Genomic DNA, 22,959 nt, shown 5'->3' on the forward strand with positions numbered 1-22,959 from the left:
CCGCGCTCATTGGCTGCTCCAACCCAGGCGGGCTCCTATTGGTCGGGGCCACGGCGTGGGCGGGACCAGCGGAGGCCAGGAAGCGGCGGCGGACGCGCGGTGGCTTTTCCTGCCCGCGGCCCCGGAGCGCAGCGGGGCGGACGGACGGACCGACCGACCGACCCGCCGGGCCGCGGTGAGGCCGGGCAGCGGGCGGGGGGGCAGCGGGGCCTCGGCAGCCCCCAACCCTCGGGGGGGGGGGGGGGCGGATCCTCACCCGCGGGGCGCTGCGGCGGCGGGCGGGATGGAGCGGGGCTGGGCCGGGGGGCTGGGATGGAGCCGGGCCGGGGCCGTGAGGGGTGGGACGGAGCCCGGGGGTTGAGGCAGAGCCGGGCCGGTGTTGGGAGGCGGGTGGGACAGGGGCGGTGGGATGGGGCTCTCCCGGGACGCTGCCGGGGGTGCGGGAGCCGCCCGTGCGGCCTGAGGGGCTCGGGGGGCTCTGCTGCTCCTGCCCTCAGAACGTGGGGACCGCCCAGCGATGAGGGGAGAAAGGGGATCCCCGACACCCCCGGGAAGGGGAGCTGGGAATCCTGGGGGGAAAGGGACGGGAGCCCCTTGGGCTGGGGAGGGGGTCTGGGGGTTTGGGTTTGGGTCTGGGGGTTTGGGTCTGGGGGAGCTGAAAATCCTGGAGTAGAAGAGATGAGCACCTCTTAGTCTGGGTCTGGGGGAGCTGAAAATCCAGGGGTAGGAGCATCCCTTGGTCTGGGGGAGTGGGCTTGGGTTTTGGTCTGGAGGAGCTGGAAATCCTGGGGTAGAAGGGGCGAGTACCTCTTGGTCTGGGGAGGGGTTTGGCTCTGGGGGCTCGGCTCCCCGTGCCCACCCCCGGTGCTCACCCCGTGCCCACCCCCGGTGCTCACCCCGTGCCCACTCCCGGTGCTCACCCCGTGCCCACCCCCGGTGCTCACCCCGTGCCCACCCCCGGTGCTCGGCTCCCCGTGCCCACTCCCGGTGCTCACCCCGTGCCCACCCCCGGTGCTCGGCTCCCCGTGCCCACTCCCGGTGCTCACCCCGTGCCCATCCCCGGTGCTCGGCTCCCCGTGCCCACCCCCGGTGCTCGGCTCCCCGTGCCCACCCCCGGTGCTCACGCCGTGCCCTCCCGTGCCCCCCGCAGCCGGAGATGACGACGCTGACGCACCGGGGCCGGCGGGCGGAGGGCCGGGGCTCTGAGAAGAGAGCGGAGGGCGAGGAGGAGGCGGCCGACAGAGAGCTGAACGAGGACGAGCCCGATGACTCCAAAGACATCCGCCTGACCCTCATGGAGGAGGTGCTGCTCCTGGGGCTGAAGGACAAGGAGGTGAGGCTGGTCAGGCTGGGCTCCAGGCTCTCAGGGAGCAGCAGAAGGGATTGGATGGGTTCCTCTCAGTGCTGTCCCTCAGAACCTGCTTGGAATCACAGAGTTGTGGGATGGAATTCACAGAATCACTGGGTTGGAAGGGACTGTAAAGCTCATCCAGTTCCAAACCCTCACCATGGGCAGAGATGCCTTCCACCCTCCCAGGCTGCTCCAAGCCCTGTCCAGCCTGGCCTTGAACACTTCCAGGGATGGGCCAGCTGCTCTGGGCTCCCTGTGCCAGGAGATGGCAACCTGAGCTGTGCAGGTGGCTGATGAGTGCTGTCCCAGCAGCCCTGCCTTGGGGACAGTGGCAGGAGGGGCAAAAGTTGGGATTGTTCTTTCCAGGGCTGAAGCCATGGGTTAGAAGGAGCCTCAGCTGCTTTATCAAAGGGTGAACATCCTTCTCTGCAGCCCCAAAGCAGCAGCTGGCACACAGGGACACCACGAGCACTGCTCTGCTCTTTAAAGATCCCTGTGGGGAAGAGCAGAGGGCAGCAGAGTCAGCTGGGCTGGGAGCTGGGAGCAGGCACCAAAGGACAGGGACACAGGAGCTGCAGCTCTGCTGCCTCCCTGGGCCAGGCTGGGGTGGGGATGGGCAGCTCTGGGTGGGAATGTCACTGCTGGGAGCTCCTCCCGTGTGCCTGTCACCCTGGGGGAAGGGGAGCCTGGGCAGGCAGAATTGGTTTGTGCTTATCAGCTGCTAGGAACTCGTTGATCAGCTCTGCCTGGTGGGGAGCTCTCTCTGCTGTCCCTGTGCCTTGTCTTCACCCCTGCAGCAGCTTGGGGAAAGCTTTGGCTGGGAGGGTGGTGAGGCCCTGGCACAGGTTGTTCCATGGCTGCCCCATCCCGGGGAGTGGCCCAGGCCAGGTTGGATGAACAGCCTGGTGTGGTGGAACCTGTCCCTGCCATGACCAGTTGGTCTTTAAGGTCCCTTCCAACCCAAACCATTCCACAGTTCTAAAATCTGCTCTTCCTGATGGGTGGGTGGGGAATTGCAGACCAGGGGAAGCCAACCAGGTGCCCAAAGTGCTTTTTGGGGTGACAGGGGCAGAGCAGAAACGTCTAGAGAGGCTCTCCAGCTCCAGGAGCCCACTTTGGTCAAGATTGAACTCAGTGATCCTGGAGATCTTTTCCAGCTGTCAGTATTCCATGATCCCTATGTGATCCTGGAGATGTTTTCCAGCTGATCCCTGTGTGATCCTGGAGATCTTTTCCAGCTGTCACTGCTCCATGATCCCTGTGTGATCCTGGAGATCTTTTCCAGCTGTCACTGCTCCATGATCCCTGTGTGATCCTGGAGATCTTTTCCAGCTGTCAGTATTCCATGATCCCTGTGTGATCCTGGAGATCTTTTCCAGCTGTCACTGCTCCATGATCCCTGTGTGATCCTGGAGATCTTTTCCAGCTGTCAGTATTCCATGATCCCTGTGTGATCCTGGAGATCTTTTCCAGCTGTCACTGCTCCATGATCCCTGTGTGATCCTGGAGATCTTTTCCAGCTGATCCCTGTGTGATCCTGGAGATCTTTTCCAGCTGATCCCTGTGTGATCCTGGAGATCTTTTCCAGCTGTCACTGCTCCATGAGTCCTGTCTCCCACCCTGAGGAGCTGAGGTGGATCTCCTCCTCCTCCTCTTCATCCCTCAGGGGTGGAGCTAAACCTTTGTGAGGTTCCAGAACCTTCTTTCCAGCCCTTCTGGGCTGGTCCCAGGAGGGGCTGAGCTGTCACACGGATCCAGCCCAGGCTGTGCCAGTGACAAGGGCTGGGGCTGTCCTGCTGGAGAGCCCCAGGTGAGATCCAGGAGCCAACTAGGAAGTGGAGCAGGAGCTCAGGGCTGTAAAGGGAACACAATGCAAATAATCCTGGAGCAAATATTTGAGAGTGGGGTGCTTTTTTCCTGGGCTGTGTTTGGTGTTCTTGGTTAGTGTATCCTGGGAACGGCCCTTCAGCCACCAGGAACCTGGGAGAGCACAACAAAGAGGGGAAAAAACCTTGTCATACTTTTCTTTTTTTTTTTTTTTTTTATTCCATCCTGTCCTTCCACATTCCTGTAGCTCACAACCAGAGGCAGCAGCAGCCTGGCCCTGAGCTGGGCTCTGTTTTCACAGCTCTGGTGTTCACTCATGCTCTGATGACTGGGGAAAAACAAGGTGATTTTTGCCAAATTCAATGAGCTCACGGTGGAATTTCATTATTTAAAGTACCAGCCTGGCCATGTAGGAGGACCTGGCTGCAAACCAGCCTGGCTTTTGTACCCACTCTGATTCCACCAGCTGGAAATAACCCAGGGGCTTTGGAATTTAAAATTTCCTCGGGGTAACGTGCCCTTGAGGCCAGGAAATTGAAACCTTTGCTCATCTTCACACCCTTTCCTGGAAAACTTGTTTGTAAAAGCCAGGAGCAAAATCCAGGAAAGGAAACCAGGAGGGCAGGGATGAAAGGTTGCTTTGTGTTCCTGCACGAGGAAGTGGAGAAAGCAAATAAAAAAATACTCATTTCTTTTATGGTTCTGTGGGCTGGGCAAGCCCAGTGTCCACATGTCCTGCTCAAACAGAGCCACAGGGGATGGGGGTTCACCCCTGGGGAGGGAAAACCTTCCCTGGGAAGGGCTGGGGGCTCCCAGCCTGTTGGCCTTGGGAAGGGGCTCACTTTTCCTCCAGTCTCCTGGTGGCTTTTTGGTCCTTCCCTTCTTGTTTTCCATCCGGAGAAAGAGCAGCAGGAAGGGAGGGAAGGAAGCAGCAGGAAGGGATGAAAAATGCAGAAAAGGGAGGGGAAAAAAAGAGCAGAAAGGAGAGAAAGCAGCAGGAAGGGAGGGGGAAAAAGAGCAGAAAGAGCAGCAGAAGGGAGGAAAATAAAAGGAGAAAAGAGAGCAGCAGGAAGGGAGGGGGAAAAAATAGCAGAAAAGGAGGAAAGAAAGCAGCAGAAAGGGAGGAAAAAAAGGGCAGAAAGAGCAGCAGAAAGGTGGAAATTCCCACCAGGAACACATTGCAGCTGTGTTGGGGTCTCCCTGCAAACCAGCCCTTGGTGGCTGTGATCCCACGGGGGTCACCCTTCCCTTGGGCACCCCCCAGGTGCCAGTGCAGCCCCCCAGGTGCCAGTGCAGCCCCCCAGGTGCCAGTGCAGCCCCTGAGGCTCTCCCTGAGCCCTGGCTTGCCTGAAATCCAAGGAACAGATGGAAAGAAGGGAAGGTTTGGGAAGGTTAGGGAAGGGAAGGGAAGGTTTGGGAAGGGAAGGTTTGGAAAGGGAAGGTTTGGGAAGGGAAGGGAAGGTTTGGGAAGGGAAGGGAAGGTTTGGGAAGGAAAGGTTTGGGAAGGTTTGGGAAGGTTTGGGAAGGTTTGGGAAGGGAAGGTTTGGGAAGGGAAGGTTTGGGAAGGGAAGGTTTGGGAAGGGAAGGGAAGGTTTGGGAAGGTTTGGGAAGGGAAGGGAAGGGAAGGGAAGGGAAGGGAAGGGAAGGGAAGGGAAGGGAAGGGAAGGGAAGGGAAGGGAAGGGAAGGGAAGGGAAGGTTTGGGAAGGGAAGGTTTGGGAAGGGAAGGGAAGGTTTGGGAAGGGAAGGGAAGGGAAGGGAAGGGAAGGGAAGGGAAGGGAAGGGAAGGGAAGGGAAGGGAAGGGAAGGGAAGGGAAGGTTTGGAAAGGGAAGGTTTGGGAAGGGAAGGGAAGGTTTGGGAAGGGAAGGGAAGGTTTGGGAAGGAAAGGTTTGGGAAGGTTTGGGAAGGTTTGGGAAGGTTTGGGAAGGGAAGGTTTGGGAAGGGAAGGTTTGGGAAGGGAAGGTTTGGGAAGGGAAGGGAAGGTTTGGGAAGGGAAGGGAAGGTTTGGGAAGGGAAGGGAAGGGAAGGGAAGGTTTGGGAAGGGAAGGTTTGGGAAGGGAAGGTTTGGGAAGGGAAGGGAAGGGAAGGGAAGGTTTGGGAAGGGAAGGTTTGGGAAGGGAAGGTTTGGGAAGGGAAGGTTTGGGAAGGGAAGGTTTGGGAAGGGAAGGTTTGGGAAGGGAAGGTTTGGGAAGGGAAGGTTTGGGAAGGGAAGGGAAGGTTTGGGAAGGGAAGGTTTGGGAAGGGAAGGTTTGGGAAGGGAAGGTTTGGGAAGGGAAGGTTTGGGAAGGGAAGGTTTGGGAAGGGAAGGTTTGGGAAGGGAAGGTTTGGGAAGGGAAGGGAAGGTTTGGGAAGGGAAGGGAAGGTTTGGGAAGGGAAGGTTTGGGAAGGGAAGGGAAGGTTTGGGAAGGGAAGGGAAGGTTTGGGAAGGGAAGGGAAGGTTTGGGAAGGTTTGGGAAGGGAAGGTTTGGGAAGGGAAGGTTTGGGAAGGTTTGGGAAGGTTTGGGAAGGGAAGGGAAGGGAAGGGAAGGGAAGGGAAGGGAAGGGAAGGGAAGGGAAGGGAAGGGAAGGGAAGGGAAGGGAAGGGAAGGGAAGGGAAGGGAAGGGAAGGGAAGGGAAGGGAAGGGAAGGGAAGGGAAGGGAAGGGAAGGGAAGGGAAGGGAAGGGAAGGGAAGGGTCACCTGGGCTGCCCCATTGCTCCAAAGCAGAGCCAGCTCTTTTGGAAAGCATCACTCGAGTGCTGTTGCAGCTCAGGGCACAGCAAATTCCCTCCCTGGGCTTTCTTGTCCAGGTGTTTTTTTTTCTCCCTGGCTGCAATTCCAGCCCAGAACTGTCCTGTGCATTCTGGAACTTGGAATTCTCTCATTCTCTTCCCTTTTGCTGCTCCTTTTTATGATCAGACAGGAGCAGGGAAATCTGTGAGGGTTTGGAGAGAAAGGAGCAGAGACAGGAGCAGGGAAATCTGGAAAGGTTTGGGGAGAGATGCAGGGGAATATGGGAGGGTTTGGAGAGACAGGAGCAGAGACAGGAGAAATCTGGGAGGATTTGGAGAGGCAGGAGCAGAGATAGGAGCAGAGAAATGTGGAAATGTGGGAAGTTCTGGAGAGACAGGAGCAGGGAAATCTGGAAATCTGAAGCTTTGGAGAGACAGGAGCAGAGAAATGTGGAGATCTGGGAGGGTTTGAAGAAATGGGAGCAGGGAAATGTGGAAATGTGGGAAGTTCTGGAGAGACAGGAGCAGAGAAATCTGGGAGGGTTTGGAGAGATGCACAGAAATGTGGAAATCTGGGAAGGTTTGGAGAGAGGATCAGGGAAATGTGGGAAGCTTAGAAGAGACAGGAGCAGGGAAGTGTGGAGATCTGGGAAGGTTTGGAGAGACAGGAGCAGAGAAATCTGGGAGGGTTTGGGGAGACAGGAGCAGGGAAATGTGGGAAGGTTTGAAGAAACAGGAGCAGGGAAATGTGGGAAGTTCTGGAGAGACAGGAGCAAAGAAACCTGGGAAGGTTTGGAGAGACATGCAGAGAAATGTGGAAATCTGGGAAGCTTTGGAGAGAGATGCAGAGAAATGTGGAAATCTGGGAAGGTTTGGAGAGACAGGAGCAGAGAAATGTGGAAATCTGGGAAGCTTTGGAGAGACAGGAGCAGAGAAATGTGGAAATCTGGGAGGGTTTGGAGAGAGGAGCAGGGAAATGTGGGAAGCTTGAAGAGACAGAAGCAGAGAAATCTGGGAAGGTTTGGAGAAACAGGAGCAGGGAGATATGGAAATGTGGGAAGTTCTGGAGAGACAGGAGCAGAGAAATCTGGGAGGGTTTGGAGAGAGGAGCAGGGGAATGTGGAGATGTGGAAATGTGGAATCTGGGAGGGTTTGGAGAAACAGGAGCAGAGAAATCTGGGAGGGTTTGGAGTGACAGGAGCAGAGTCAGGAGCAGGGAAATTTGGAAATGTGGAAATCTGGGAAGGTTTGGAGAGAGGAGCAGGGAAATGTGGGATGGTTTGGAGAGACAGGAGCAGAGAAACCTGGGAAGGTTTGGAGAGACAGGAGCAGAGTCAGGAACAGGGAAATGTGGGAAGGTTTGGAGAGAAAGGAGCAGAGAAATCTGGGATGGTTTGGGGAGACAGGAGCAGGGAAATGCGGGAAGGTTTGAAGAGACAGGAGCAGGGAAATGTGGGAATGTGAGATGTGGAATCTGGGAGGGTTTGGAGAAACAGGAGCAGAGTCAGGAGCAGGGAAATGTGGGAAGGTTTGGAGAGAAAGGAGCAGAGAAATCTGGGATGGTTTGGGGAGACAGGAGCAGGGAAATCTGGGAAGCTTGAAGAGACAGGAGCAGGAAGATGTGGAAATGTGGGAAGTTCTGGAGAGACAGGAGCAGAGAAATCTGGGAGGGTTTGGAGAGAGGAGCAGGGAAATGTGGGAATGTGGAGATGTGGAAATGTGGAATCTGGGAGGGTTTGGAGAAACAGGAGCAGAGAAATCTGGGAGGGTTTGGAGTGACAGGAGCAGAGTCAGGAGCAGGGAAATTTGGAAATGTGGAAATGTGGGAGGGTTTGAAGAAACGGGAGCAGGGAGATGTGGAGGTGTGGAGATGTGGAAATGTGGGAGGGTTTGAAGAAACGGGAGCAGGGAGATGTGGGAATGTGGAATTTGGGAGGGTTTGAAGAAACGGGAGCAGGGAGATGTAGAGGTGTGGAGATGTGGAATCTGGGAGCTTTGTGAAGGCTCCAGGGCAGGATCCCAGCACTCCAGGAGGACGAGAAGCAGGAGAGAGCCCCACCTCCTGTCCGTGCTCCCGCCAGGGCTACACCTCGTTCTGGAACGACTGCATCTCCTCGGGGCTGCGCGGGGGGATCCTGATCGAGCTGGCGCTGCGCGGCCGCATCCGCCTGGAGCCGCTGGCCCTGAGGAGGAAGAGGCTGCTGGAGAGGAAGGTCAGCCCCACCCCCTCCTGTGGGGGATGGGAAAAACGGGCTCGGTCTGCTGTGACAATGGGAAAAGAAAAATAAAGTGTAAAATTGAAAATAAATTTAAAGAAATTAAAATAAATAAATAATGGGTTTAAATAAATAATATTAATAAATAATAAAAATTAAAATAAATAATAAAAATTTAAATAAAAATAATAAACAATTTAAAAAGTAAATAATACTATAAATAATACCGCTTAAATAAATAATAGAAATAAATTATAAATAAAATTTAAAATGAATAAATAATAGAATTTGAAAATAAATAATAAGATAAATATTAATATTTATATAAATAATATAAATAGATAATCAATAAAAATTGAAATGAATAAATTATAGAATGGAAAATGAAAAATGATAAATAATAAAATCAATAATAAAATTTAAAAATAAATAATAAGAGAAATAATACACATTAAGATAAATAATATAAATAAACCATAAATAAAAATTAAAATTAATAAATTATAACATTTAAAATGAAACAAAGAAATAATAAATTAAATTATAAAAAAGAAGATAAATAGTATATAATAATTATATAATTACAATAATATAATATTTAATAGATTACATTAATGTATAATTATAATAGTATAATATTATATAATGCTAATACAGAATTACTATAATATATAATATAATGTAATGTAATGTCATTATAATGTAATGTAGTATAATATAATATAATATAATATAATATAATATAATATAATATAATATAATATAATATAATTATAACAGTTTAATATATTATAATAATGACAGATATATATAAAATATGCTGATATTCTCCCCCACTGCCCCTCCCAGGTGCTGCTGAAGTCAGATGCTCCCACTGGGGATGTGCTGCTGGATGAGACCCTCAGGCACATCAAGGCCACCGAGACAGCAGAGACGGTGCAGACCTGGATAGAGCTGCTCACTGGTAGGGCCAGCTGGAAATGCCACCATCCCACTCCCTCCAAACATCCCTCCAAACATCCCTCAGGCCCACCAAAACCCATCCAGGGTCACCCTCTGCATCCAGAGCTCCAGGATCTGGTGGTGAGGGAGCCCCAAAACCAGCCTGGAGCCTCCAAAACCCCTCTCCAGGGCTGTCCAAACAAACCTCAGACCCACCAAAACCCATCCAGGGTCACCCTCTGCATCCTGAGCTCCAGGATCTGGTGATTAGAGAGTCCCAAAAAGAGGTAAAAGCCCCAAAACTGCCCTGGACTCTCGAATCCCTCCAACACCCCTCTCCAGGCCTGTCCAAACATCCCTCAGACCCAACCAAACTCACCAAAATCCATCAGGGATCACCCTCTGAATACAGAGCTCCAGGACCCAGACCCAGCCAAAGCCACCAAAACCCATCCAGGGTCACCCTCTGCATCCAGAGCTCCAGGGTCTGGTGATAAGAGAGCCCCAAAATCAGCCTGGAGCCTCCAAAAATCCTCTCCAGGGCTGTCCAAACAAACCTCAGACCCAGCCAAAGCCACCAAAACCCATCCAGGGTCACCCTCTGCATCCAGAGCTGCAGGACCCAGACCCACCAAAACCCATCCAGGGTCACCCTCTGCACCCAGAGCTTCAGGATCTGGTGATTAGAGAGCCCCAAAACCAGCCTGGAGCCTCAGATCCCTCCAAAACCCCTCTCCAGGCCTGTCCAAACATCCCTCAGACCCACCAAAACCCATCCAGGTCATCCTCTGCATCCAGAGCTCCAGAATCTGGTGGTGAGGGAACCCCAAAACCAGCCTGGAGCTCAAATCCCTCCAGAATCCCTCTCCAGAACCCCTCTCCAGGGCTGTCCATGATTCCCTGATTCCCTTCCCAGATCACCCTGGGGGTTATTGAGGTGCTCAGGTAGAATTGGAGGGTTCTTCTGGAGGATTCTGAGGGGTCCCAGGCAGGATTTGGATCTCCTGGGAAGGATTTTGGAGGATCTCAGGTAAGATTTGGGGATCCAGGGGAAGATTTCCAGATCCTCAACAGGATTTTGGGCTCCTGGGAAGGATTTTGGAGAATCCAAATGCTGAGGTCTTACCAAGCCTGAGGTGACCCCTGGGTGGAAGAAGCTTTGGAAAGGGATGGGATTTGCCCTGGGATCTCCTGCGATTTCTCCTCAAAACTCCACTGGGAGCTTTGCCAGGAGGATCTGAGTCAGGACAGGGGTCAGAGGCAGGTGTCCATGCAGGACATCATGGAAGGGTGGAAGGACACTGGGACTGGGAAGCAGAGCTTGACCAGAGCCTCCCTGGCCTGGCTCTTCATCCCTGGAGATCCCTGGAGATGAGGAGAGCAGGAGAAGGTTGAATGTGGGGGCAAAGAATTTTCTGGGTTGGGAGCTTGGTGGAAATTTTGGAGCTCCGAGCTCCTGTGGCAGAGCCAGGTGTCCATGCAGGACGCAGGACATCATGGAAGGACACTGGATTGGGAAACAAAGCTTGACCAGAGTCTCCCTGGCCTGGCTCTGGATCCCTGGAGGTCCCTGGAGGTCCCTGGAGATGAGGAGAGCAGAAGACATGGGAAGGTTGAATGTGGGGGTAGAGAAGAATTTTCGGGGTTGGGAGCTCGGTGGAAATCTTGGAGCTCTGAGCTCCTGAGGCAGAGCCAGGTGTCCATGCAGGACATCATGGAAGGGTGGAAGGACGTTGGGATTGGGAAGCAAAGCTTGACCAGAGCCTCCCTGGCCTGGCTCTGGATCCCTGGAGGTCCCTGGAGATGAGGAGAGCAGGAGAAGGTTGAATGTGGGGGCAAAGAATTTTCTGGGTTGGGAGCTCGGTGGAAATTTTGGAGCTCAGAGCTCCTGAGGCAGAGCCAGGTGTCCATGCAGGACATCATGGAAGGACACTGGGATTGGGAAACAAAGCTTGACCAGAGTCTCCCTGGCCTGGCTCTGGATCCCTGGAGGTCCCTAGAGATGAGGAGAGCAGAAGACTGATGGGAAGGTTGAATGTGGGGGTAGAGAAGAATTTTCTGGGTTGGGAGCTCGGTGGAAATCTTGGAGCTCCGAGCTCCTGAGGCACAGCCAGGTGTCCATGCAGGACATCATGGAAGGGTGGAAGGACATTGGGATTGGGAAGCAAACCTTGACCAGAGCCTCCCTGGCCTGGCTCTGGATCCCTGGAGGTCCCTGGAGGTCCCTGGAGATGAGGAGAGCAGGAGAAAGTTGAATGTGGGGGCAGAGAAGAATTTTCTTCTTGGAGCTCCGAGCTCCTGTGGCAGAGCCAGGTGTCCATGCAGGACGCAGGACATCATGGAAGGACACTGGGATTGGGAAACAAAGCTTGACCAGAGTCTCCTTGGCCTGGCTCTGGATCCCTGGAGGTCCCTGGAGATGAGGAGAGCAGAAGACTGATGGGAAGGTTGAATGTGGGGGTAGAGAAGAATTTTCTGGGTTGGGAGCTCGGTGGAAATCTTGGAGCTCTGAGCTCCTGAGGCAGAGCCAGGTGTCCATGCAGGACATCATGGAAGGGTGGAAAGACGTTGGGATTGGGAAGCAAAGCTTGACCAGAGCCTCCCTGGCCTGGCTCTGGATCCCTGGAGGTCCCTGGAGATGAGGAGAGCAGGAGAAGGTTGAATGTGGGGGCAGAGAAGAATTTTCTTCTTGGAGCTCCAAGCTCCTGTGGCAGAGCCAGGTGTCCATGCAGGACGCAGGACATCATGGAAGGACACTGGGATTGGGAAACAAAGCTTGACCAGAGCCTCCCTGGCCTGGCTCTGGATCCCTGGAGGTCCTTGGAGGTCCCTGGAGATGAGAGCAGGAGAAAGTTGAATGTGGGGGCAGAGAAGAATTTTCTTCTTGGAGCTCAGAGCTCCTGAGGCAGAGCCAGGTGTCCATGCAGGACATCATGGAAGGGTGGAAGGACATTGGGATTGGGAAGCAAACCTTGACCAGAGCCTCCCTGGCCTGGCTCTGGATCCCTGGAGGTCCCTGGAGGTCCCTGGAGATGAGGAGAGCAGGGGAAGGTTGAATGTGGGGGTAAAGAAGAATTTTCTTCTTGGAGCTCCGAGCTCCTGTGGCAGAGCCAGGTGTCCATGCAAAACATCATGGAAGGACACTGGGATTGGGAAGCAAAGCTTGACCAGAGCCTCCCTGGCCTGGCTCTGGATCCCTGTAGGTCCCTGGAGATGAGGAGAGCAGGGGAAGGTTGAATGTGGGGGTAGAGAAGAATTTTCAGGGTTGGGAGCTCGGTGGAAATCTTGGAGCTCCGAGCTCCTGAGGCAGGACATCATGGAAGGGTGGAAGGATGCTGGGATTGGGAAGCAAAGCTTGACCAGAGCCTCCCACCCCTCAGGAGAGACCTGGAACCCCTTCAAGCTGCAGTACCAGCTGCGCAACGTGCGGGAGCGCCTGGCCAAGGCCCTGGTGGAGAAGGGCATCCTGACCACGGAGAAGCAGAACTTCCTCCTCTTCGACATGACCACCCACCCCGTCAGCAACGCCTCCGAGAAGCAGCGCCTGCTGAAGAAGCTCCAGGAGAGCGTCCTGGAGCGTTGGGTCAACGAGCCCCAGCGCATGGAGCGCAGGACCCTGGCCCTGCTGGTGCTGGCCCACGCCTCGGACGTGCTGGAGAACGTTTTCGCCAGCCTGGCCGACGACAAGTACGACGTGGCCATGAACAGGACCAAGGACCTGCTGGATATGGACCCTGAGGTGGAAGCTGCCAAGGGCAGGGGCACGGAGATGATCTGGGCCGTGCTGGCGGCCTTCAATAAGTCCTAAAACCTCTCCTTGGTGGGTCCCATCATGGGGTCACACCCTGGGATGTCCCCAGAGTGACTTGGACCTGGAAGGTGCCAAAGGTGTGGGCACAGAGATGATCTGGGCCATGCTGGTGGCCTTCAATAAGTCCTAAACACTCCTCACATGGTGTGGGGGAGATCCCTGATGGGTCCCATCCTGGGGTCACACCCTGGGGTCTCCCCAGAAGAACCTGGACTTGGAAGGTGCCAAAGACATGGGCACGGAGATGATCTGGGCCATGCTGGTGGCCTTCAATAAGTCCTAAACATTCCTCACATGGTGTGGGGGAGATCCCTGATGGGTCCCATCCTGGGGTCACACCCTGGGGTCTCCCCAGAGGGACCTGGACCTGGAAGGTGCCAAAGGTGTGGGCACGGAGATGATCTGGGCCATGCTGGTGGCCTTCAATAAGTCCTAAACACTCCTCACACGGTGTGGGGGAGATCCCTGATCAGTCCCATCAAGAGGACCCCTCTCCCCAGAGGGACCTGGACCTGGAAGGTGCCAAAGGTGTGGGCACAGAGATGATCTGGGCCATGCTGGTGGCCTTCAATAAGTCCTTAACACTCCTCACACGGTGTGACGGAGATCCTTGGTGGGTCCCATCCTGGGGTCCCACCCAGGTGTCTCCTGTGGGGGACCTGGAGCTGGAAGGTGCCAAAGCCAGGGGCATGGAGATGATCTGGGCCATGCTGGTGGCCTTCAATAAGTCCTAAACCCCTCCTCACGTGGTGTGGGGGAGATCCTTGATGGGTTCCATCAGGGGGACCCCTGTCCCCATGGGGACCTGGAGTTCCTGGGCACTGGGTGGGCTCAGCCTGGGGAGGGACCAGGGGATTTTTGCTTTTTCCCCTCCTCAGGTAGGGCTGGGAGGTGACAACCCACCAGCAGCACCACCACCAGCACAGCCCCGTGGTGCCTCCAGGGAGAGAGGTGGCAGCAGCTCTTTGGGCATTTCCTTCTGAGGCCAGGGCAGAGCCCAGGGGTGGCAGAGCTGGGGGTGGCAGAGCCCGGGGTGGCAGAGCCCAGGGGTGGCAGAGCCCGGGGTGGCAGACCCCGGGGTGGCAAAGCCCGGGGTGGCCCCGGAGCTGCTCCAAGAAGCCAAACCCTGGCACATTCGGGGCTCCTGGGTGCCTCTCCCCCAGCCAGCTCCTGCCTGGCAGCTCTGGGGGTGCCCCTGAGGAGCTCACACCCTCCTGGGGTGGGGTTTGGGGGTGTTGGGCACCCCAAGGCTCCCCTGGGCTGTGCCCCCGTGGCTCAGCTGCTCTTTCTAGTAAGAAAAATCAAGTGAAACTGTGATTATTTTTGTTCACAACCCCCTTCCTTCCTTCCTCCCCACTTTATTCTCCTGTAGTTCACTTAAAATTGAAATATTTCTCCGCAGCCCGGGCTCTGTCCGTGTTTCAGTGGGTGCAGCTGCCAGCGTTGGCATTTCCAGGGGCACTGGCAGTGCCCGGGAGGGGCGGGATGTCCCCAGGGTGTTGGTGACACCGGTCACAGGAGCTGCGGGTGGTCTCAGCTGATGGGTGGGGGTGAGCTCCCTTCTCCCCCAGGCCCCTTTTCCTTTCTGGGGCGTTTTCGGGGCTTTTCGGTGTCCCCGGTCCCCGCGATGTCTCCGCACCCTCCCGGCCCCGGTCTCGAACCCGCGGCACTACGGGTCAGGAGAAGCCCCGCCTCTTTCCTCGCCCACTCTACGTTTCTCGCATTCTATTGGCTACTGGTCGTGCCAGTCGCGACTGCCCCGCCCTTTTTTTTTGCACCGCCTTCTCTCAGTGCCCCGCCCCTCGCACGCACTGATTGGTCAGGTGTGATGTCACTGCGGCTGCTTCTCTGCGTTCATTGGGTAGCGCTGCTGTCCGTCACGCCGCTGAGGCGGTGGAGGCGGTGGCGGCCATTTTGGAGCAGGGCGCGGGGCCGCACGCAGCGGCGGGAGCGCAGAGCCCCCCCCCTCCCCGCCATGGCAGCCCCGCTCGGTACCGGCGCCTTCACGGAGGAGACCGGGCAGGAGAAACAGGTGGGGGAACCCCCGGGGGACGGAGGGGGTGTCGGGCGGGCTTCCGCTGGCTCGGCTGCACGTCCCTCTTTCCAGTCCTAAGCGGAGATTGGTTATTTCTGTCGTCAGTCTGGCAAAAACCGGTCTCTGATTGGCTACGGGGCTGGGGTGGGCGGGACTTCCGGATTAGGCTCGATGGCGGCGTGGGGGGTGCGTGGGGTTGGTGGGGTGGGATTGGGGGGGGCCGGGATGGAGCCGGGAGGGGGCAACGGGGGTGGGAGGGGGCTCGGGGTGGGGGAACTGGGATGGGGGAACTGGGATGGCAGGGGGGAACTGGGATGGGGTGACTGGGGTAACTGGGATGGGGTGACTGGGATGGGATGGGGGTAACTGGGATGGGGTAACTGGGATGGGGCTAACTGGGATGGCAGGGGGTGACTGGGATGGGGTAACTGGGGTCACTGGGATGGGATGGGGGTAACTGGGATGGGGTAACTGGGATGGGTTAGGGTTGACTGGGATGGGGCTAACTGGGATGGCAGGGGGTGACTGGGATGGGGTAACTGGGGTCACTGGGAGCTCAGTGCAGCAGTCAGACCCTGCAGTGGTTTCAGGGCACAAAGCTTTGGGTGCTTCTCTCAGACCCCCCTGACCCCAAAATCCCATCCAGGCACCCTAAAACCTCCCCGGGACCCCCAAAATCCTCCCCGGGACCCCCAAAATCCTCCCCGGGACCCCCAAATCCTCCCCGGGACCCCCAAATCCTCCCCAGGACCCCCAAATCCTTCCCAGGACCCCCAGAATCCTCCCCAGGACCCCCAAATCCTCCCCAGGACCCCCAAAATCCTCTCTGGGACCCCCAAATCCTCCCCAGGATCCTCAAATCCAGGAATTCCTTCCCAAAATCCAGCCCCAAATTTTACAGAATAAATAAATTTTAATTTAATTAATACCTGCAAATGTAAATCAATCACCTAATAAATAATGTCCATTTTATTTAATTTAATAAATAGATGCAAATTAATAATGTTCATTTCATTGAATAAATTAATTTTAACTGATGTTAATGGATAATTTAATGTTAATTTTCTTTAATAAACAAATTTTAATTTCATTAATAACTAGAAAATTTATGATGTAATAATGTAAGTTTTCTTTAATAAATACATTTTAATTTAATTAATACATATAAATGATAAAATGAGGTAAATTTTATTAGAGAAAGTTTAATTAAGAACGGTGAATGAATAATGCAATAAAGAATGTGAGTTTTCTTTAATACATACATTTTAATTTAATTAATATATAAAAATGATAAAATAAGGTAAATTTTATTAAATGAATTTTAGTTTAATTAATCAATGTAAATTTGATGGAATCAGTAAATTTTTGGTTTATTTCAGGACTCTGAGAAGGACAAAGGCCTTTCCCCTGAGAGGGCAGAGGAGGCCAAGCTCAAGGCCAAATATCCCAACCTGGGCCAGAAGCCCGGGGGCTCTGATTTCCTCATGAAGAGGCTGCAGAAAGGGGTGAGTGGGGGGCCAAAAACGGGGGGGAAATGGGAAAAAATGGGGGGAAAATGGGAAAAAAAAAAGGAAATTTGGGGGGAAAATGGGGGAAAAAAAGAGGGAAAAAATGGGAAGTTTGGGAAAAATCTGGTTCACAATCCTGAAAGTCCTGGCTCTGTAGGCCTGGCTCATCCCAAAACTCCTGGCTCTGTAGGCCTGGCTTATCCCAAAACTCCTGGCTCTGTAGGCCTGGCTCATCATCCCAGTGCAGAGGATCCTGTCAGGCTCTGGCTCAGCAGGTGTGATCCCAAACCTGCCAGGTGTGATCCCAAACCTGCCAGGTGTGATCCCAAACCTGGCAGTGTGATCCCAAACCTGCCAGGTGTGATCCCAAACCTCACAGGTGTGATCCCAAACCTGCCAGGTGTGATCCCAAACCTGCCAGGTGTGATCCCAAACCTGGCAGTGTGATCCCAGGTGTGATCCCAAACCTGGCAGTGTGATCTCAAACCTGCCAGGTGTGATCCCAAACCTGCCAGGTGTGATCCCAAACCTGGCAGTGTGATCCCAAACCTCACAGGTGTGATCCCAAACCTGGCAGTGTGATCCCAAACCTCACAGGTGTGACCCCAGCCCTCCCAGCTGTGGCCCCAACCCTCCCAGGTGTGACCCCAGCCCTCCCAGCTGTGGCCCCAGCATTCCAGCTGTTCCTGGCGCTCGGTCCCAGTAGGTCAGGGCTGCTCCCGCCGGGCAAAGTCCCGGCTCAGTGGGTCACAGGTGCCCTGAGTCAGGCCCAGGAGCTGTGCCCAGCCTGGGCTGAGTCACTGCTGCTGGCCAAGGCCTTTAAACCCGGCCTGACTCCTGCTGGGATTCCCCTGGCTCTGTTCTCGTGGCCTGTGCAGGGCAGCCCCTGCACGCCCCGAGGGATCCTGCTTCCCCTGCTCCTGCACAGCCAAACCAATCCCAAATCCCAAACCCTGCACAGCCAAACCAATCCCAAATCCCAAACCCTGCACAGCCAATCCCAAATCCCAAACCCTGCACAGCCAATCCCAAACCCTGCACAGCCAAACCAATCCCAAATCCTGCACAGCCAACCCCAATCCCAAACCCTGCACAGCCAACCCCAAATCCTGCACAGCCAAACCCCAATCCCAAAGCCTGCACAGCCAATCCCAAATCCTGCACAGCCAAATCAATCCCAAATCCCAAACCCTGCACAGCCAATCCCAAATCCCAAACCCTGCACAGCCAATCCCAAACCCTGCACAGCCAAACCAATCCCAAATCCTGCACAGCCAACCCCAATCCCAAACCCTGCACAGCCAACCCCAAATCCTGCACAGCCAAACCCCAATCCCAAAGCCTGCACAGCCAATCCCAAATCCTGCACAGCCAAATCAATCCCAAATCCCAAACCCTGCACAGCCAATCCCAAACCCTGCACAGCCAACCCCAATCCCAAATCCCAAACCCTGCACAGCCAAATCAATCCCAAATCCCAAATCCTGCACAGCCAACCCCAATCCCAAACCCTGCACAGCCAGTCCTAATCCCAAATCCCAAATCCTGCACAGCCAACCCCAATCCCAGTCCCTGCACAGCCAATCCCAATCCCAAACCCTGCACAGCCAAATCAATCCCAAATCCTGCACAGCCAATCCCAAACCCTGCACAGCCAGTCCCAAACCCTGCACAGCCAACCCCAATCCCAAACCCTGCACAGCCAAACCCCAATCCCAAATCCTGCACAGCCAATCCCAATCCCAAATCCTGCACAGCCAAACCCCAATCCCAAACCCTGCACAGCCAATCCCAAATCCTGCACTCCCAATCCCAATTTAGCCCTCCCCACAGGCTCCCCGTGCCCCTGCTGTCCCCCCTGCCCCTGCCCACCCAGTCCCAATCCTAACCCCAATCCCAATCCGAAATCCTGCACTCCCAATCCCAAATGCTGCACTCCCAACCCCAATCCCAATTTAGCCCTCCCCAGTCCCAATCCCAACCCCAACCCCAATCCCAGTTTAGCCCTCCCCAGTCCCAACCCCAATCCCAATCCCAATTTAGCCCTCCCCAGTCCCAACCCCAATCCCAATCCCAATTTAGCCCTCCCCAGTCCCAATCCCAATCCCAATCCCAATTTAGCCCTCCCCAGTCCCAATCCCAATTTAGCCCTCCCCAGTCCCAGTCCCAATCCCAATCCCAATTTAGCCCTCCCCAGTCCCAGTCCCAATCCCAATTTAGCCCTCCCCAGTCCCAATCCCAATCCCAATCCCAATTTAGCCCTCCCCACAGGCTCCCCGTGGCCCTGCTGTCCCCCTGCCCACCCACCAGCCCACCCATTTCTCCCTCTTCCAGCAAAAGTACTTCGATTCTGGCGACTACAACATGGCCAAGGCCAAGATGAAGAACAAGCAGCTGCCAAGTGCGGGCCCTGACAAGAACCTGGTGACAGGAGACCACATCCCCACGCCCCAGGACCTGCCCCAGAGGAAGTCCTCGCTGGTCACCAGCAAGCTGGCAGGGTAGCTGCCCTCCCACCGGGGGCTGCCCTCTTTTTGTCTCTTTTTTTGGCTCAAGGGATTGAACTTCACTGTACCGTAGGGATGGGAGCAGCAGAATCCACGGGGTTGTTTGAGAATTTCCAGCAAACGCAGCCCAGGGCTGGCTGGGGCAGGGTTGGGCTGGCCCTTCCTCTCCGAGAGGCTTTGCCTTAATTTCTGCTGCTGTGTGGAAGCGTGCTGGCTGCCAGAGCCACTGGAGCTCTGCCTCCTTGCTGGCTGGGAGAGCCCCAGAGGGGCAGAGAGGGAGGGAGAGGGGTGGGGAGGGATTTCAGGGCTTGGGGTGGCAGAGACTGAGCCAGCTGGGCAGGAGAGGGATCCCAGGTCTGCAGAGAGGGATCCCAGATCTGCAGAGAGGGATCCCAGATCTGCAGAGAGTGACCCCAGGTCTGCAGAGAGTGACCCCAGATCTGCAGAGAGTGACCCCAGATCTGCAGAGAGGGATCCCAGATCTGCAGAGAGGGATCCCAGATCTGCAGAGAGGGATCCCAGATCTGCAGAGAGAGCCCCAGGTCTGCAGAGAGTGTCCCCAGATCTGCAGAGAGAGATCCCAGATCTGCAGAGAGGGATCCCAGATCTGCAGAGAGAGATCCCAGGTCTGCAGAGAGGGATCCCAGGTCTGCAGAGAGAGATCCCAGGTCTGCAGAGAGAGATCCCAGATCTGCAGAGAGTGACCCCAGATCTGCAGAGAGAGATCCCAGATCTGCAGAGAGGGATCCCAGGTCTGCAGAGAGGGATGCCAGCTATGGAAAGTGGGATCCCAAATGTGGAAAGTGTGATCCCAGCTCTGGAAATTGTGATCCCAGATCTGAAAAGTGATCCCAGGTCTGGCAGGTGTGATCCCAGCTTCGGAAATTGTGATCCCAGATCTCACAGGTGTGATCCCAGATCTGCAGAGAGTGATGCCAGCCATGGAAAGTGGGATCCCAGCTTTGGAAATTGTGATCCCAGCTCTGAAAAGTGATCCCAGCTTTGGAAATTGTGATCCCAGATTTGGAAATTGTGATTCCAGCTTTGGAAATTGTGATCCCAGATCTGAAAAGTGATCCCAGCTTTGGAAATTGTGATTCCAGATCTGGAAATTGTGATTCCTGGTTTGGCAGGTGTGATTCCAGATCTGGAAATTGTGATCCCAGCTCTCACAGGTGTGATCCCAGCTCTGGAAATTGTGATCCCAGCTGTCACAGGTGTGATCCCAGCTCTGAAGGCACACTCAGGTGTGAGCTTTAGACCTTCAAAGTGAAGAAATTGGCTGAGATGAAAAAAATTCCAGGGCTTTGTTGGGCTGAGCTGCCTGGGATCTGTCCCTGGCTCAGGACAGCACGTCCAGAGGGTTTGGGACAGGGCTTGGGCAGTGTTTGAAACATCTCTGGGTGCTTTGGGGGTAGAGCCCCAGCTCGGCTGGAGGAGCTGGGCTGAGCTTGGCCAGAGGGGCAAAACCTGAGGGGCTTGGCTGAGTTTGTTTAGAGAGACACAACCAGAAGAGCTTGGCTAAATTTGGCCAGAAGGGCTTGGCTGAATTTGGCCAGAGGGACAAAACCAGATGGGCTTGGCTGAGCTTGGCCAGGGGGACAAAACCAGTAGAGCTTGGCTAAATTTGGCCAGAAGGGCTTGGCTGAATTTGGCCAGAGGGACACAAGCAGAGAGGCTTGGCTGAATTTGGCCAGAAGGGCTTGGCTGAATTTGGCCAGAGGGACTTGACTAAATTTGGCCAGAGGGACACAAGCAGAGAGGCTTGGCTGAATTTGGCCAGAAGGGCTTGACTGAATGTGCCCACGGTGTCTCAGCTGCCTCAGGGGTGGGGGACACTTCCTCTGTCCCTGTCCCTCCTGGCCCAGGGGGGTGAGCCCAGCTCCTGTGCCCCAGCAGAGCTGGGAGCTGAAGGCAGCAGCAGCAGCAGGAGGAGCTCAGGACACAGCAGAGCCCAGCCCTGGCTGCTCACACAGCAGCAGCAGAGCAGCCAGGAGGGGATTTGTGCTGCTGGGCTGATCGTGGAGGGAGGGAGGCAGGAACCACCCAGGAAGGGATAAAAATGTGAAGGGTGTTGAGGCAAACCTGTGCTTTGGAAGGGTTGGGCATCCCAAGCTTGGATTTGGTTTTTTCCCAATTTTTTTTCCTTTCTTGTGTTTTGTCTCAAGCCTGGGGAAAAAAAAAAAAAAACAAAATCCCCAAATTAACACCAACATCACAACAAAAAACCCCAAACCTCAGAACCTGCAGAGGCAGGGCTGGGGGTGGCACTGTCCCCTCCTGCTGCCCTGGGTGACACTTTTCCATGCAGGGACAAGTTTGTGCCAGGGCATTCAAAGTGGTTTTTTTTCCCTTTCTTGTTTTTTCTTTCTCTCAAACCTGGAGAGGAAAAACCCCAAACTTTAGAACCTGCAGAGCCAGGGCTGGGGGTGGCACTGTCCCCTCCTGCTGCCCTGGGTGACACTTCTCCATGCAGGGACAAGTTTGGGCACAGCTGTACCAAGGCATCCCAAAACTTTGATTTCTTTTTTTTTCCCTTCTTGTTTTTTCTTTCTCTCAAACCTGGAAGGGGGAAAACCCCAGAACTCCCAAATTGGGGGTTAATATCAATATCAGAACAAAAAACCCCAAACCTCAGAACCTGCAGAGCCAGGGCTGGGGGTGGCACTGTCCCCTCCTGCTGCCCTGGGTGACACTTCTCCATGCAGGGACAAATGTGGGCACAAAATCCTGCCCCAGTGTCAGCCCCAGGGGCCAAAGGAAGGGAGGCAGGAGTGAAGGATGCCCAGGAAGGGTTTTCCTCCTGTTCCTGCTCACCTGGGTGTTCCCTGTGTGTGTCACCTGTGTCACCTCCCTGCTGCTCTCCAGGAGTGTTTACCCAGGCTGTGCTGGAATCTGGGTCTCCCTTCTGGTGTTTCCTGGGAGAAAACAGCCCTGGGGAGGGGACAAGGAGTGGGGGCATTGGGACCTGTCCCTTGTCCCCACAGGGTCCTGCTCTGGCCTCCAGCCCCTCCTTGGGTGTCCTGCTGTCTGTCTGTCCCGGCCACGTTGTAAATAGATGACAAAAATATATATAAAAAACCAAATATATATATATATATATAATTTTTTACATGTTCACCTCTTCTGGACTGCTGTGCTTGCTTTTTATTCAAACCCCAAAAAGGGGAAATGAAACCCAAAAGAGGAAATAAGGGGAAGGATGCAAAGTGGGAGTTGCTGCTCTGGGGGGGGCAGAGGGAGGGGACAGAGGGAGGGGACAGCCCCCAAAGGTGTGGGGACAGCCCCCAAAGGTGTGGGGACAGCCCCCAAAGGTGTGGGGACACGTGGGGACACCTCCAAAGGTGTGGGGACACCCCAAAGGTGTGGAGACAGCCCCCAAAGGTGTGGGGACAGCCCCCAGATGAGGGGACAGCCCTCTAAGGTGGGGATACCCCCCAAAGGTGGGGACATCCCCAAAGGTGTGGGGACACCCCCTAACCATTGGGGACACCCCCCAAAGGTGGGGACACCCCCTAACCATTGGGGACAGCCCCAAAAGTGTGAGGATACCTCCCAAAGGTGTGGGGACACACCCCAAAGGTGGGGACACCCCCTAAAGGTGTGAGGACACCCCCAGCCATGTAGGGACACCTCCCAAAGGTGAGGGGACACCCCCAAAGGTGTGGGGACACCCCCAAAGGTGGGGACACCCCCAAGGTGTGGGGACACCCCCCAGCCATGTAGGGACACCTCCCAAAGGTGAGGGGACACCTTTGGAATTCCACACCTGTGGAACTTTCAGCCCTGACCTTTCCCCAGCTGGGCGTGTCCCTGACCTGGATTCCCGAGCCCTGGGAATTCCCAAGCCCTGGAGGCCACCCCAGCTCCCCAGGGACCCTCAGGGGACACGAGCAGGGACACGTTGTTCCAGTTCCAGCTCGTGTTTGTGCTCGGGCTTGGCACCACCTCCCAAAAACGCTGCCAGAGCTCCCGGCTCCTGCTCCTGCTGCCAGGAATTCTTCTCCCAGCCGAGGACACATTCCTGGGGGCCACCGGAGGGACTTCGGGAGG

At 55.1% G+C, this 22,959-nt stretch overlaps 3 protein-coding genes across 20 annotated transcripts; all 3 read left to right on the top strand.

The window, feature by feature from the left end:
• The first annotated feature begins 46 nt into the window (after positions 1 to 46).
• GOLPH3L (golgi phosphoprotein 3 like) lies at positions 47 to 14,257 on the top strand. The gene is made up of 5 exons (XM_059870841.1): positions 47 to 175; positions 1,151 to 1,333; positions 7,969 to 8,100; positions 8,953 to 9,067; positions 12,426 to 14,257. Exons 2-5 carry the CDS (start codon positions 1,157 to 1,159, stop codon positions 12,851 to 12,853), a joined length of 852 nt encoding a protein of 283 aa, XP_059726824.1. The 5' UTR covers positions 47 to 175; positions 1,151 to 1,156; the 3' UTR covers positions 12,854 to 14,257.
• Positions 5,816 to 7,700, top strand: LOC132340059 (golgin subfamily A member 6-like protein 25). Of its 10 annotated transcripts, none has more exons than XM_059870814.1 (4): positions 5,816 to 6,677; positions 6,758 to 7,165; positions 7,200 to 7,347; positions 7,525 to 7,700. In XM_059870814.1, the coding sequence occupies exons 1-4, from the start codon at positions 6,254 to 6,256 to the stop codon at positions 7,664 to 7,666; spliced, it is 1,122 nt and encodes a 373-aa protein (XP_059726797.1). In that variant the 5' UTR covers positions 5,816 to 6,253; the 3' UTR covers positions 7,667 to 7,700. The 10 variants fall into 10 exon arrangements, with proteins under 10 accessions (XP_059726797.1, XP_059726795.1, XP_059726798.1 ...); XM_059870812.1 differs by having other exon boundaries at positions 7,200 to 7,313; positions 7,416 to 7,700; XM_059870815.1 differs by having other exon boundaries at positions 6,758 to 7,313; positions 7,416 to 7,700.
• Positions 14,258 to 14,396: 139 nt separating the features above from the next.
• ENSA (endosulfine alpha) lies at positions 14,397 to 22,011 on the top strand. Of its 9 annotated transcripts, XR_009489805.1 has the most exons (5): positions 14,397 to 14,888; positions 16,271 to 16,396; positions 18,734 to 19,260; positions 19,408 to 19,448; positions 19,533 to 22,011. XR_009489805.1 is itself a non-coding variant. In XM_059870843.1 (4 exons), the coding sequence occupies exons 1-4, from the start codon at positions 14,397 to 14,399 to the stop codon at positions 16,803 to 16,805; spliced, it is 738 nt and encodes a 245-aa protein (XP_059726826.1). In that variant the 3' UTR covers positions 16,806 to 17,841. The 9 variants fall into 9 exon arrangements, 5 of the variants coding, with proteins under 5 accessions (XP_059726826.1, XP_059726827.1, XP_059726825.1 ...); XR_009489804.1 differs by having other exon boundaries at positions 18,734 to 20,030; positions 20,115 to 22,011; XR_009489802.1 differs by having other exon boundaries at positions 18,734 to 19,448.
• Positions 22,012 to 22,959: the final 948 nt, after the last annotated feature.

Source organism: Haemorhous mexicanus, chromosome 31, assembly GCF_027477595.1.
Source record: "Haemorhous mexicanus isolate bHaeMex1 chromosome 31, bHaeMex1.pri, whole genome shotgun sequence".
In the NCBI taxonomy this organism is placed as follows: Eukaryota; Metazoa; Chordata; class Aves; order Passeriformes; family Fringillidae; genus Haemorhous; species Haemorhous mexicanus.

Bases quoted from the DNA above. Each gene is read 5' to 3' on its own strand.
- GOLPH3L (XM_059870841.1), top strand. From the start codon at position 1,157: ATGACGACGCTGACGCACCGGGGCCGGCGGGCGGAGGGCCGGGGCTCT. The intron at 8,101-8,952 runs GTCAGCCCCACC...TGCCCCTCCCAG, and splicing joins AGAGGCTGCTGGAGAGGAAG to GTGCTGCTGAAGTCAGATGC. The intron at 9,068-12,425 runs GTAGGGCCAGCT...CCCACCCCTCAG, and splicing joins CTGGATAGAGCTGCTCACTG to GAGAGACCTGGAACCCCTTC.
- LOC132340059 (XM_059870809.1), top strand. From the start codon at position 6,254: ATGTGGAAATGTGGGAAGTTCTGGAGAGACAGGAGCAGGGAAATCTGG. The intron at 7,314-7,415 runs GTTTGAAGAGAC...AAATGTGGGAAG, and splicing joins GAGCAGGGAAATGCGGGAAG to GTTTGGAGAGAAAGGAGCAG.
- ENSA (XM_059870842.1), top strand. From the start codon at position 14,397: ATGGGTGGGGGTGAGCTCCCTTCTCCCCCAGGCCCCTTTTCCTTTCTG. The intron at 14,889-16,270 runs GTGGGGGAACCC...GGTTTATTTCAG, and splicing joins AGACCGGGCAGGAGAAACAG to GACTCTGAGAAGGACAAAGG. The intron at 16,397-18,733 runs GTGAGTGGGGGG...TCCCTCTTCCAG, and splicing joins TGAAGAGGCTGCAGAAAGGG to CAAAAGTACTTCGATTCTGG.